The sequence below is a fragment of the Pseudorca crassidens genome, chromosome 6 (genome assembly GCF_039906515.1).
Source record: "Pseudorca crassidens isolate mPseCra1 chromosome 6, mPseCra1.hap1, whole genome shotgun sequence".
NCBI lineage: Eukaryota > Metazoa > Chordata > Mammalia > Artiodactyla > Delphinidae > Pseudorca > Pseudorca crassidens.
In genome coordinates, this window is record NC_090301.1 from 32313161 (window position 1) to 32327119 (window position 13959).

The 13959-nt window shown below is 39.6% G+C and overlaps 1 protein-coding gene across 7 annotated transcripts in view; it reads left to right on the top strand.

The window, feature by feature from the left end:
- RAPH1 (Ras association (RalGDS/AF-6) and pleckstrin homology domains 1) overlaps positions 1-13959 on the top strand; it is a 98007-nt gene that overhangs the window by 55941 nt on the left and 28107 nt on the right. For 5 of the 7 annotated variants that reach the window (XM_067740885.1, XM_067740886.1, XM_067740884.1 and 2 more), the window contains one exon: positions 162-236. The exons of the other annotated variants lie outside the window; for them this stretch is intronic. In XM_067740885.1, coding sequence (XP_067596986.1) covers positions 162-236 — 75 coding nt within the window. The remainder of the gene's footprint in view (positions 1-161; positions 237-13959) is intronic. 7 annotated transcript variants of the gene reach the window in all.

Genomic DNA, 13959 nt, shown 5'->3' on the forward strand with positions numbered 1-13959 from the left:
TTTAAATTTGGTCATATTTCATTGAGTTTAGGTAAAATATGAAATTAATGGTAGAGAATCATTCTTGCTTTGTCAACGTTATATTTTAAACACATAAAACCTCCACTGACTTCTATTGCCTTTTTTGTTTGTTTGTTTTTCTCTCTCTTTTCCTGCACAAGCACTCGTATCTGGACAGGGAAACCTCCCTTCTTCTGAGAAACATTGCAGGAAAACCTTCTCATTTGCTGACCAAGGTGATACTTCTTCTTCCACCTGCATGTAAATATTTATTGCCTTATAGGTAGAATGTAATTTCTGTTTTTGACTGTGCTCTCAGATTTCTCAGGTTGTGCTTTCTTATTTTTGCACCTTTGTTCTTAATAGAGGTATTTTTTTCTCTTACTGAAGGTAATTATTTACTGATCTTAATAACTATCAGAAAATACTGAGAGTAGAAAATATTTTCAGTAATTTTTCACTAGTTTTTAACTTTCGTAAATACCTGGCAGCCTGCCCAAGTGTGTTGGCACTTTTTCTAATTTAACATTGTATTTAATTTTGAAGTCTGAAATGATTGTTTAATTTTAACTTACTTCTAATGGTCATCCATGCTGTGAGGTACTTTAGCAAACTTTGTTTTTTAATTTTTGTTTATATTATCAATGCCTCATTTAATTAAACATTTATTTATATAAACAGAATCTTACTTTACATTAGTTTAATCAAATTGGAAGAGAAGGCTGCAATTTAAATTTCTCAGTTCTCTGCCCTCAGAATGGTTTGAATCAGTCCAGCTGGATTTTCATTGGGCTTGCATTTTACAACAATTTAAAATCACTTAGCCACTGTCATCATTAACTCAGGAAGAACAGAATAGGGAAGCTGAACAGCTTTCTACCTCCTCACAAGTCATGTTTTTATTTTGTTATTTTATTTAAATAATGTTAAATTCAAGCATGTCAGACTTGGTTATAGATAGTTTCTGAAGAATATACAAAGTAATTATGGTTTATGTCTCTTAAGTTTTCATTATCGTATCAGAGGGTTTCTTTCTTTTTTTTTTTTTTTGCGGTACGCGGGCCTCTCACTGTTGTGGCCTCTCCCGTTGCGGGGCACAGGCTCCGGACGCGCAGGCTCAGCGGCCATGGCTCACGGGCCCAGCCGCTCCGCGGCATGTGGGATCTTCCCGGACTTTAAAAAATTATTTCTTCTTAACTTTATAAACTTGTGAAAGAAGATGGTAAAGCTAAAATTAAAATCTCCATGAGTAACAGCTCAAAGAGAAGACTCAAGAATCAGCAATAGGACTTCCGGGAAGATGGCAGAAGAGTAAGACTCGGAGATCACCTTCCTCCCCACAGATACACCAGAAATACATCTACGCGTGGAACAACTCCTACGGAGCACCTACTGAACGCTGGCAGAAGACCTCAGACCTCCCAAAAGGCAAGGAACCCCCCCACGTACCTGGTTAGGGCAAAAGAAAAAAGAATAAACAGAGACAAAAGGATAGGGACGGGACCTGCACCAGCGGGAAGGAGCTGTGAAGGAGAAAAAGTGTCCACACACTAGGAAGCCCCTTCGCGGGCGGAGACTGCGGGTGGCGGAGTGGGGGAGCTTCGGAGCCGCGGAAGAGAGCACAGCAACAGGGGTGCGGAGGGCAAAGCAGAGAGATTCCAGCGCAGAGGATCGGGGCCGACCGGCACTCACCAGCCGAGAGGCTTGTCTGCTCGCCCGATGGGGCGGGCGGGGCTGGGAGCTGAGGCTCCGGCTTCTGTCGGAGCGCCGGGAGAGGACTGAGCTTGGCGGCGTGAACATAGCCTGCAGGGCGTTAGTGCACCGCGGCTAGCCGGGAGAGAGTCCGGGGAAAAGTCTGGACCTGCCGAAGAGGCAAGAGACTTTTTCTTCCCTCTTTGTTTCCTGGTGCACGAGGAGAGGGGATTAAGAACGCTGCTTAAGAGAGCTCCAGAAACGGGCGTGAGCCGCGGCTAAAAGTGCAGAGCCCAGAGACAGACATGAGACGCTAAGGTCGCTGCTGCCGCCACCAAGAAGCCTGTGTGTGAACACAGGTCACTATCCACACCCCCTTACGGGGAGCCTGTGCAGCCCGCCACTGCCAGGGTCCCGGGATCCAGGGACAACTCACCCGGGAGAACACACGGCGCGCCTCAGGCTAGCAACGTCACGGTGGCCTCTGCCGCCGCAGGCCCGCCCCGCACTCCGTGACCCCCCCCCCCCCCCCCCGCCCCTGGCCTGAGTGAGCCAGAGCCTCCGAATCAGCGGCTCCTTTAACCCCGTCCTGTCTGAGCAAAGAACAGACGCCCTCTGGCAACCTACACGCACAGGCGGGGCCAAATCCAAAGCTGAGCCCCTGGGAGCTGTGAGAACAAAGAAGAGACAGGGAAATCTCTCCCAGCAGCCTCAGAAGCAGCGGATTAAAGCTCCACAATCAACTTGATGTACCCTGCATCTGTGGACTACATGAATAGACAACGAATCATCCCAAATTAAGGAGCGGTGTGGATGAAAGACCCTTGGTGCTGCAGCCAGGAGTTAGTGCTGTGCCTCTGAGGTGGGAGAGCCAACTTCAGGACACTGGTCCACAAGAGGCCTCCCAGCTGCACATAATATCAAACGGCGAAAATCTCCCAGAGATCTCCATCTCAACGCCAGCACCCAGCTTCACTCAACGACCAGCAAGCTACAGTGCTGGACATCCTATGCCAAACAACTAGCAAGACAGGAACACAACCCCACCCATTAGCGGAGAGGCTGCCCAAAATCATAATAAGTCTACAGACACCCCAAAACACACCACCAGACGGGGACCTGCCCACCAGAAAGACAAGATCCAGCCTCATCCACCAGAACACAGGCACTAGTCCCCTCCACCAGGAAGCCTACACAACCCACTGAACCAACCTTAGCCACTGGGGACAGACACAAAAACAACAGGAACTACGAACCTTCAGCCTGCAAAAAGGAGACCCCAAACACAGTAAGATAAGCAAAATGAAAAGACAGAAAAACACAGCAGATGAAGGAGCAAGATAAAAACCCACCAGACCTAACAAATGAAGAGGAAATAGGCAGTCGACCTGAAAAAGAATTCAGAATAATGATAGTAAAGATGATCCAAAATATTGGAAATAGAATAGACAAAATGCAAGAATCAGTTAACAAGGACCTAGAAGACCTAAAGATGAAACAAACAATGATGAACAACACAATAAATGAAATGAAAAATACTCTAGATGGGATCAATAGCAGAATAACTGAGGCAGAAGAACGGATAAGTGACCTGGAAGATAAAATAGTGGAAATAACTACTGCAGAGCAGAATAAAGAAAAAAGAATGAAAAGAACTGAGGACAGTCTCAGAGACCTCTGGGACAACATTAAACGCACCAACATTCGAATTATAGGGGTTCCAGAAGAAGAAGAGAGAAAGGGACTGAGAAAATATTTGAAGAGATTATAGTTGAAAACTTCCCTAATATGGGAAAGGAAATAGTTAACCAAGTCCAGGAAGCACAGAGAGTCCCATACAGGATAAATCCAAGGAGAAATACTCCAAGACACATATTAATCAAACTGTCAAAAATTAAATACAAAGAAAACATATTAAAAGCAGCAAGGGAAAAACAACAAATAACACACAAGGGAATCCCCATAAGGTTAACAGCTGATCTTTCAGCAGAAACTCTGCAAGCCAGAAGGGAGTGGCAGGACATATTGAAAGTGTTGAAGGAGAAAAACCTGCAACCAAGATTACTCTACCCAGCAAGGATCTCATTCAGATTTGATGGAGAAATTAAAACCTTTACAGACAAGCAAAAGCTGAGAGAGTTCAGCACCACCAAACCAGCTCTACAACAACTGCTAAAGGAACTTCTCTAGGCAAGAAACACAAAAAAGGAAAAGACCTACAATAACGAACCCAAAACAATTAAGAAAATGGGAATGGGAACACACACATCGATAATTACCTTAAATGTAAATGGACTAAATGCTCGCACCAAAAGACACAGATTGGCTGAATGGATACAAAAACAAGATGCATATATTTGCTGTCTACAAGAGACCCACTTCAGACATAGAGACACATACAGACTGAAAGTAAGGGGATGGAAAAAGGTATTTCATGCAAATGGAAACCAAAAAAAGCTGGAGTAGCAATTCTCATATCAGACAAAATAGACTTTAAAACAAAGACTATTAGAAGAGACAAAGAAGGACACTACATAATGATCAAGGGATCGATCCAAGAAGAAGATATAACAATTGTAAATATTTATGCACCCAACATAGGAGCACCTCAATACATAAGGCAAATACAGCCATAAAAGGGGAAATTGACAGTAACACATTCATAGTAGGGGACTTTAACACCTCACTTTCACCAATGGACAGATCATCCAAAATGAAAATAAATAAGGAAACACAAGCTTTAAATGATACATTAAACGAGATGGACTTAATTGATATTTATAGGACATTCCATCCAAAAACAACAGAATACACATTTTTGTCAAGTGCTCATGGAACATTCTCCAGGATAGATCATATCTTGGGTCACAAATCAAGCCTTGGTAAATTTAAGAAAATTGAAATTGTATCAAGTATCTTTTCCGACCACAACGCTATGAGACTAGATATCAATTACAGGAAAAGATCTGTAAAAAATACAAACACATGAAGGCTAAACAATACACTACTTAATAACGAAGTGATCACTGAAGAAATCAAAGAGGAAATCAAAAAATATCTAGAAACAAATGACAATGAAGACACGACGACCCAAAATCTATGGAATGCAGCAAAAGCAGTTCTCAGAGGGAAGTTTATAGCAATACAATCCTACCTTAAGAAACAGGAAACATCTCGAATAAACAACCTAACCTTGCACCTAAAGCAATTAGAGAAAGAAGAACAAAAAAACCCCAAAGTTAGCAGAAGGAAAGAAATCATAAAAATCAGATCAGAAATAAATGAAAAAGAAATGAAGGAAACGATAGCAAAGATCAATAAAACTAAAAGCTGGTTCTTTGAAAGGATAAACAAAATTGATAAACCATTAGCCAGACTCATCAAGAAAAAAAGGGAGAAGACTCAAATCAATAGAATTAGAAATGAAAAAGGAGAAGTAACAACTGACACTGCAGAAATACAAAAGATCATGAGAGATTACTACAAGCAACTCTATGCCAATAAAATGGACAACCTGGAAAAAATGGACAAATTCTTAGAAAGGCACAACTAGCCAAGACTGAATCAGGAAGAAATAGAAAATATGAACAGACCAGTCACAAGCACTGAAATTGAAACTGTGATTAAAAATCTTCCAACAAGCAAAAGCCCAGGACCAGATGGCTTCACAGGCAAATTCTATCAAACATTTAGAGAAGAGCTATCACCTATCCTTCTCAAACTTCCAAAATATAGCAGAGGGAGGAACACTCCCCAAGTCATTCTACGAGGCCACCATCACCCTGATACCAAAACCAGACAAGGACGTCACAAAAAAAGAAAACTACAGGCCAATATCACTGATGAACATAGTTGCAAAAATCCTCAACAAAATACTAGCAAACAGAATCCAACAGCACATTAAACGGATCATACACCATGATCAAGTGGGGTTTATTCCAGGAATGCAAGGATTCTTCAATATACGCAAATCAATCAAGGTGATACACCATATTAACAAACTGAAGGAGAAAAACCATATGATCATTTCAATAGATGCAGAGAAAGCTTTTGACAAAATTCAACACCCATTTATGATAAAAACCCTGCAGAAAGTAGGCATAGAGGGAACTTTCCTCAACATAATAAAGGCCATATATGACAAACCCACAACCAACATCGTCCTCAATGGTGAAAAACTGAAAGCATTTCCACTAAGATCAGGAACAAGACAAGGTTGCCCACTCTCACCACTCTTATTCAACATAGTTTTGGAAGTTTTAGCCACAGCAATCAGAGAAGAAAAGGAAATAAAAGGAATCCAAATCAGAAAAGAAGAAGTAAAGCTGTCACTGTTTGCAGATGACATGATACTATACATAGAGAATCCTAAAGATGCTACCAGAAAACTACTAGAGCTAATCAATGAATTTGGTAAAGTAGCAGGATACAAAATTAATGCACAGAAATCTCTGGCATTCCTATACACTAATGATGAAAAATCTGAAAGTGAAATCAAGAAAACACTCCCATTTACCATTGGAACAAAAAGAATAAAATATCTAGGAATAAACCTACCTAAGGAGACAAAAGACCTGTATGCAGAAAATTATAAGACACTGATGAAAGAAATTAAAGATGATACAAATAGATGGAGAGATATACCACGTTCTTGGATTGGAAGAATCAACATTGTGAAAATGACTCTACTACCCAAAGCAATCTACAGATTCAATGCAATCCCTATCAAACTACCACTGGCATTTTTCACAGAACTAGAACAAAAAATTTCACAATTTGTATGGAAACAAAAAGGCCCCAAATAGCCAAAGCAATCTTGAGAATGAAAAACGGAGCTGGAGGAATCAGGCTTCCTGACTTCAGACTGTACTACAAAGCTACAGTAATCAAGACAGTATGGTACTGGCACAAAAACAGAAATATAGATCAATGGAACAGGATAGAAAGCCCAGAGATAAACCCACGCACATATGGTCACCTTATCTTTGACAAAGGAGGCAGGAATGTACAGTGGAGAAAGGACAGCCTCTTCAATAAGTGGTGCTGGGAAAACTGGACAGCTACATGTAAAAGTATGAGATTAGATCACTCCCTAACACCATACACAAAAATAAGCTCAAAATGGATTAAAGACCTAAATGTAAGGCCAGAAACTATCAAACTCTTAGAGGAAAACATAGGCAGGACACTCTATGACATAAATCACAGCAAGGTCCTTTTTGACCCACCTCCTAGAGAAATGGAAATAAAAACAAAAGTAAACAAATGGGACCTAATGAAACTTAAAAGCTTTTGCGCAGCAAAGGAAACCATAAACAAGACCAAAAGAAAACCCTCAGAATGGGAGAAAATATTTGCAAATGAAGCAACTGACAAAGGATTAATCTCCAAAATTTATAAGCACCTCATGCAGCTTAATAACAAAAAAACAACCCAATCCAAAAATGGGCAGAAGACCTAAATAGACATTTCTCCAAAGAAGATATACAGAGTGCCAACAAACACATGAAAGAATGCTCAACATCACTAATCATTAGAGAAATGAAAATCAAAACTACAATGAGATATCATCTCACACCAGTCAGAATGGCCATCATCAAAAAATCTAGAAACAATAAATGCTGGAGAGGGTGTGGAGAAAAGGGAACCCTCTTACACTGTTGGTGGGAATGTAACTTGATACAGCCACTGTGGAGAACAGTATGGAGTTTCCTTAAAAAACTACAAATAGAACTACCATATGACCCAGCAATCCCACTACTGGGCATATACCCTGAGAAAACCATAATTCAAAAAGAGTCATGTACCAAAATGTTCATTGCAGCTCTATTTACAATAGCCCAGAGATGGAAACAACCGAAGTGTCCATCATTGGATGAATGGATAAAGAAGATGTGGCACATATATACAATGGAATATTACTCAGCCATAAAAAGAAACGAAATTGAGCTATTTGTAATGAGGTGGATAGACCTAGAGTCTGTCATACAGAGTGAAGTAAGTCAGAAAGAGAGAGACAAATACCGTATGCTAACACATATATATGGAATTTAAGAAAAAAAAATGTCATGAAAAACCTAGGGGTGAAACAGGAATAAAGACACAGACCTACTAGAGAATGGACTTGAGGATATGGGGAAGGGGAAGGGGAAGCTGTGACAAAGCGAGAGAGAGGCATGGACATATATACACTACCAAACGTAAGGTAGATAGCTAGTGGGAAGCAGCCGCATAGCACAGGGAGATCAGCTCGGTGCTTTGTGACCGCCTGGAGGGGTGGGATAGGGAGGGTGGGAGGGAGGGAGACGCAAGCGGGAAGAGATATGGGAACATATGTATATATATAACTGATTCATTTTGTTGTGAAGCTGAAACTAACATACCATTGTAAAACAATTATACTCCAATAAGATGTTAAAAAAAAAAAAAAAAAGAATCAGCAATAAAACCCTTTCTTTTGCTTGAGTTTCTCTCCCTAAAGGAGATCTAGGAATAGGGTAGAAGCAGCTTAAAGATGAGGGAAATTTAGAAATCTTAAGCATATGGTAGCCGTGTACGTTATAACCAGAGCAAAGAGCAAAATTCTTCCCTGTTTCTTAGCTCTTCCTTCTCTGTTCACTCTCTCTCTGGAATCCACTCTCATAGCTTCAACTAGGGTCTCTGTTAATAGATCAGGTCTCTCTTCCTGAGAGGTCGCTGTCAGACATTTCCTGGAAGATGACCAGCACCTCCAGTTCTGCAGGTCTTCAGCTTCCTTAACCACACTCTCCCTGGGGCCTCACAATTTATATCTGTTTTCTTCTTTTGACACCTCTGTTTCTGTACACAATGCTGCCACTCTCCCACTTACCCAGGTTTGAGCCATCTGGTGCCTTTCTTGTCACTTATTATCTCAGAGCTCTAATAAGCTTGTCATAATCTGTAGGATTGGTTGAGTTCACCCATCCATTTCATTCCCATTGCCACCACCCTAAAGCAGCCTCGTATTTTTTATTAGAGCCACGACTCTTGTCTCTATTTTTGCCTGTCCCTCCTCCAGTGCATTTTGTATACTGCTCTCAGATGAAGTATAACATACTACCATTTCCATTGCCTATTTATTCAACAAATATTTGTTTAATCGTGTACTGCGTTAGGTGCTGGGATATACAATAATTTTGTATGAAGTGGACATCGTCCCTGCCCTCAGCAGCTCACAGTCTATTTAGGAATATAGATAAAAAACGTTTACAAGCAAGCATGTAAACAAACTCTAAATCATGTTAAGTGCTATGAAGGAAACAAGGTAAGTAATAGAGAATACTGGGGGGAGGATTAGGGCTACATTTCCTTTAGATGGTAACATCAGCAAAGGCCCTTATAAGGGGTGATATTTAATGTAAAGCTTGAAGGATGAAAAGAAGCCAGCTTGAGGGTGAAGGGAAATGTTCCAAGTAGAGAGGTCCAGGGAGAAAAAAGCTTGGCATGTTTGAGAAGCTGAAGAAACACTATGTTGCTGGAGCCACAGTAGTTGAGTAGTTGAATGAAGATATGAGTATCTTGATTTAGGTTTGGAGAGGTAGACAGGAATCAGATCATTCAAGGCACACTGAGGAGTTCCCCCCCCCCCGCCCCCCGCTAAATGCAGTGAGAATCTATTGAAGAGAATAACTTCATTCAACAAATATTTACTGAATACCTATTATGTGCCAGACACTGTTTACAACCCTTGAGATATGGCAGTGAACAGAACAGAGTTCCTATAACAGGGAGAGTAAGGTGTTTGCAAGTTTGGAAAAAATGCAGGCAGTAACTTCTCATCTCCCTTTGCCCAAGAGATGTTGATACTCACTGCAGCGTCAGAGCCATCACTACTCAGATCCAAGTGCTGGCATTACTGGTGTATGTGGCCAACATCTGACTCTAGCTACCTCTATATACTGCCCTGCTTTTATACAACAAGACATTTGATCAGGAAGGTGACTCAGTAGCATAGAACCTAAACGTTTAGGGTGGAGTGGGGGATGGAGTCAAGGACGAGGTGGCAGAAACTCCTAGATAACCAGAGCCACAGGGACCTCTCGATGTCAGTGCCCTCTACCAGAGCATGTGGCTGTTTTGAAGCTAAGTTGAGTTTATACCTCTTTCATACCACCTGTGTGGCAGTCTGGTTCCCCTTACCCAAAAGCATGGTGTCCCAGTTACTGACTCACCTCTGACCTGCACTTTTCCAAACTAGGACTTTGTAACACTGGGTAGTTAGAACACAGTAAAATGAACACAGTAACACTGCTTAGGCCAAGAATGCAAAAAGAATGCTTTGTTTGTTTGTTTCCATCCCCAATCCAGTTGTCATTATATCACTGTTAATGAAATAACTACCCCATTATACAGTTCTGAGCCAGGAGCCTCTGCAAAAACAATGCCAACCTATTTCTTCTAAGAGCAGCATTAGTGCCAGCACAGGACTATTTTGCCATAAATGGGAGCAGTGGGCAAAAGACACATTGCTGATCTGATGCCCTTAAGTCTCTGGGTACCATTTGAAAGGCTTTCCCTGACCTCCTGAAATAATAATGCATTTTTTTCACTCTTTACTCCTTTAACCTGCTTTATTTTATTTTTTTTCATAGAACTGACCACTAACTGACTTATCTCATACCTGTTTCTTTCTTGTCTCTCGTTAAATGTAAGCTCCATGAGAGCAGGAGCTCTGTATCCCCGGCACTCAAGCCCAAGCCTGGACAGTCTCGACAAACATCTGTCATGTAAAAGAATGGTCCTCTAGTGACCATCGAGGTTTCAAGGACTGCTGTACTGTTAATCACCCTTTTCTTTCCTTCAGAGAAGTTGTAAAAATGCTTTTATATTACTGAAAGTCTTTTGTTTTTGATAAGCAGTTTTTATTTACTGTTATCCCCAAAGTGTATGTATGCTATAATCCTTAAGGACAAAAGGGACTGTGACATGGTAGAAAGAGCAAGTAGTTATTCACTTGGTAACTGCCTGTATGATCTTTGAAAGATAAGTCTTTCTGGGCCTTAATTAGTTCAGTGGACATAATAATAATAATGTTAGCCCCTGCATTATTGAGAATTAGATGAGATACATGCCTTGTAGTGTGTGGCAAGTAGGTGTTCAGTTAATATTAGTTCTCTTCTTAGTGAGAGAATCTGTTTCGTGATTTCTTCAGGGGGAAGTAGACTAGTTGTTACTATTATTATTTTGGCTCTAAGCAGTTTTATAGAATAGAACATTTTGTGGGCATTAAACTGTTCATCACTCCAAGTTTTCTTTGAATCATTTTAATTTACACAACTTTATTGTAATCTGTGACACAAACTGGACCTCAAAGAAACTGCTAACTACTCTTCAGCTCCTTAATTTCAGTCCCATTGGTTCCGAACCCACAAAGCCTTAATAATTTCTTAGCTGAAGGAATTCACTAGCCAGTTCTTTGCAACTGTAACTCTTTCTGTAAGTATTCTAATTTTTACGCTGAAGAGAATGCTGTAACATGAAGAGAATGCTGTAACACTTTGTAACCACAGCATTGGCTTTCATTTAATCATAAGATCTTAACGGAGTTTTTGTCCTTTATGTAAATTTGAGGAGGCTTGGCATTTGATGGTTATTGATAGCCACACAGGAGTTTTTCAGGTGGAAAAATAGGTTGTCTCTTGCCCTTTTAAGGGAAGGGGTAGGAGAGAAAGTTAAGTTGTTATATGTGTGAGGTATCTTTTACTTATGTTAAGGATGGTTGTGAGACAAACAGTGTGAACAAAGGGATAGCCCAAAGATAAGGGGCAGAAAACTTAAGACCTACCTGAGTTTGTCAACTTTAACAAACAGAAGAGAAGATGGGATGAATAAAGCTTTGTTCTTTGTATTAAACTTGGCCTGCAGACATTGAACAGAGATTTACCTTGCCTAAATAAGTAAACTATTAGATGTCTTCTAAGTATATAATCTAAACACATCAGCAAAGATTTATTGACCTTTCCTGTATTGCACAGCACTCTGAGCTTAAAACAATTTCTTCCTTTCTATGGTTGTTATGGTTAAAAGTACGATTCTAGCCTAAATATAGTAAATACAAGCCAACTTTCTGAGGAAGAGCAGATTACCCATGGGAAGTATAAAATACTATGAATCTTGCAATTTGATACAAATATTTTTATTTCCAGTTTTGCTCCAGTGACATTCAGACTCTAATAGTTAGAGGTATTTTGATCAATTGTTTCTTCTAAAAGCTTCTAGCAGGGATTGATTATCCTTGCTAATAAACTGGAGAAGAATAAACTAAAATTTGCCTAGGTTGAAATTAAGCACACAGTTCTTAAATTCAAATTTGACCAATTTATGTATTTATTAAGAGTAGTATTTTGAGCAAATGGAAGAATAGCTGAGTTTGGATGTTAAAATAGGCCCACCTGGCTGCTCTACATAAAAATGGTTTCTTATTGATGGCTAGGAAATCTGATTGGTTTAATGTATGTTAATTGGTTGTTTCTCTTGTTTCTTTAATCCTTTCTTCCTATGTGTCAACTTTTTAGCCTGTGGAGCAGAAACTGATCTGGGAGTTTAAATTAATCTTACAATTGAATGACTTTTTGTCACTGCTTCAAAAGATAGCAGTGGTTGTATTCTATTGTATTTGGTAAATAATATAATAATAAAATGGGAGTATGAAAATACTGTTTTGGTGTTTATAACCAATATCAGAATGCTACATTTAAATTTTTATATTCCATTTTTGAATAGACTATTTTTTAAGAGCAGTGTTAGGTTCACAATAAAATTGAGAAGGAGGTACAGAGGTTTCCAGTATACCGCTTGCCCTCACACGTACATAGCTTCCCCATTATCAACATCCCCCACCAGAGTGGTACGTTTGTTATAATTGATGAACAAGTGTTGACCATTATTATCACCCAGAGTCCATAGTTTACATTAGGGTTCAGTCTTGGTGTTGTACGTTCTATGGCTTTGGACAAATGCGTAATGATGTGTAGCTATCATTATAGTATCATACAGAGTAGTTTCACTCCCACAAAAATCCTCTGTAGTCCACCTATTCATCCCTCCCTCTCTCCCTAACCTCTGACAGCCATTAATCTTTTTACTGTCTCCATAGTTTTACTTTTTCAGAATGTCATATAGTTGGAATCATACAATATGTAGCCTTTTCAGGTTGGCTTCTTTCACTTAGTCATGTGCATTTAAGGTTCCTCCATGTCTTTTCATGGCTTGATAGCTCATCTTTTTTTTAGCACTGAATAATATTCCATGGTCTGGATGTAGTACAGTTTATCCATTTGTCTACTGAAGGATATCTTGGTTGCTTCCAAGTTTTGGCAGTTATAAAGAAAGCTGCTATAAGCATCTGTGCGCAGGTTTTGGGGTGGAGGTAAGTTTTCATCTCATTTCGGTAGATACTAAGGAGCTTGATTACTGGAATATTGTAAGAGCATGTTTAGTTTTGTAAGAAACCACCAAACTATCTCCTAAAGTGGCTGTACCCTTTTGCATTCCCACCAGCAATGACTGAGAGTTCCTGTTGCTCCACAACCTCACCAGCATTTGACGTTTTCAGTGTTTTGTATTTGGGCCATTCTAATATGTGTGTAGTGGTATATCGTTGTTTAAATTAAAACAACGATGGCAGTTCTCTAATGACATATGACATGAGCATCTTTTCACAGGCTATTTGCCATCTGTGTAAGCTTTGGTGAGTTCTGTTCAGGTTTTTGGCCCAGTTTTTAAATTGGGTTGTTCATTTTCTTGTTGAGCTTTAAAATTCTTTGTATATTTTGGATAATAGTCCTTTATCAGATGTGTCTGATAAATATTTTCCCCTAGTCTATGGCTTGTCTTCTCATTCTCTTGAATATTCTCTTTTTCTTAAAAATGTTATTTGGCTTTGAGGAAATCTTCTAAACGTTTTTTAACTTATGCAGATCAATCATAATATCATAAAAGAATTTGGCCTTTTAGAAGCTCATGTTTATGTTCCAGATACACAAAGCATTGATACTATCAGTTTTTCCTCTTCAGACTTTGAGATTTAAATTTGCTTTTCAGAAATATGAAGTGAAATTCGAAATTATGCCTTGGTAAATTTTTCTTCTTTATAGCAGCCATTTATACCAATATAAGGATGTGGCAAATGAGCCATGAAGAACATACAATCATTATCCCATTGAGAAAACACTCATAAAACTTCTGCTTCCCTCTTTATCTTCCAAAATATGATGAAATAACTGATTTAATAAAAACCGCTGGAAA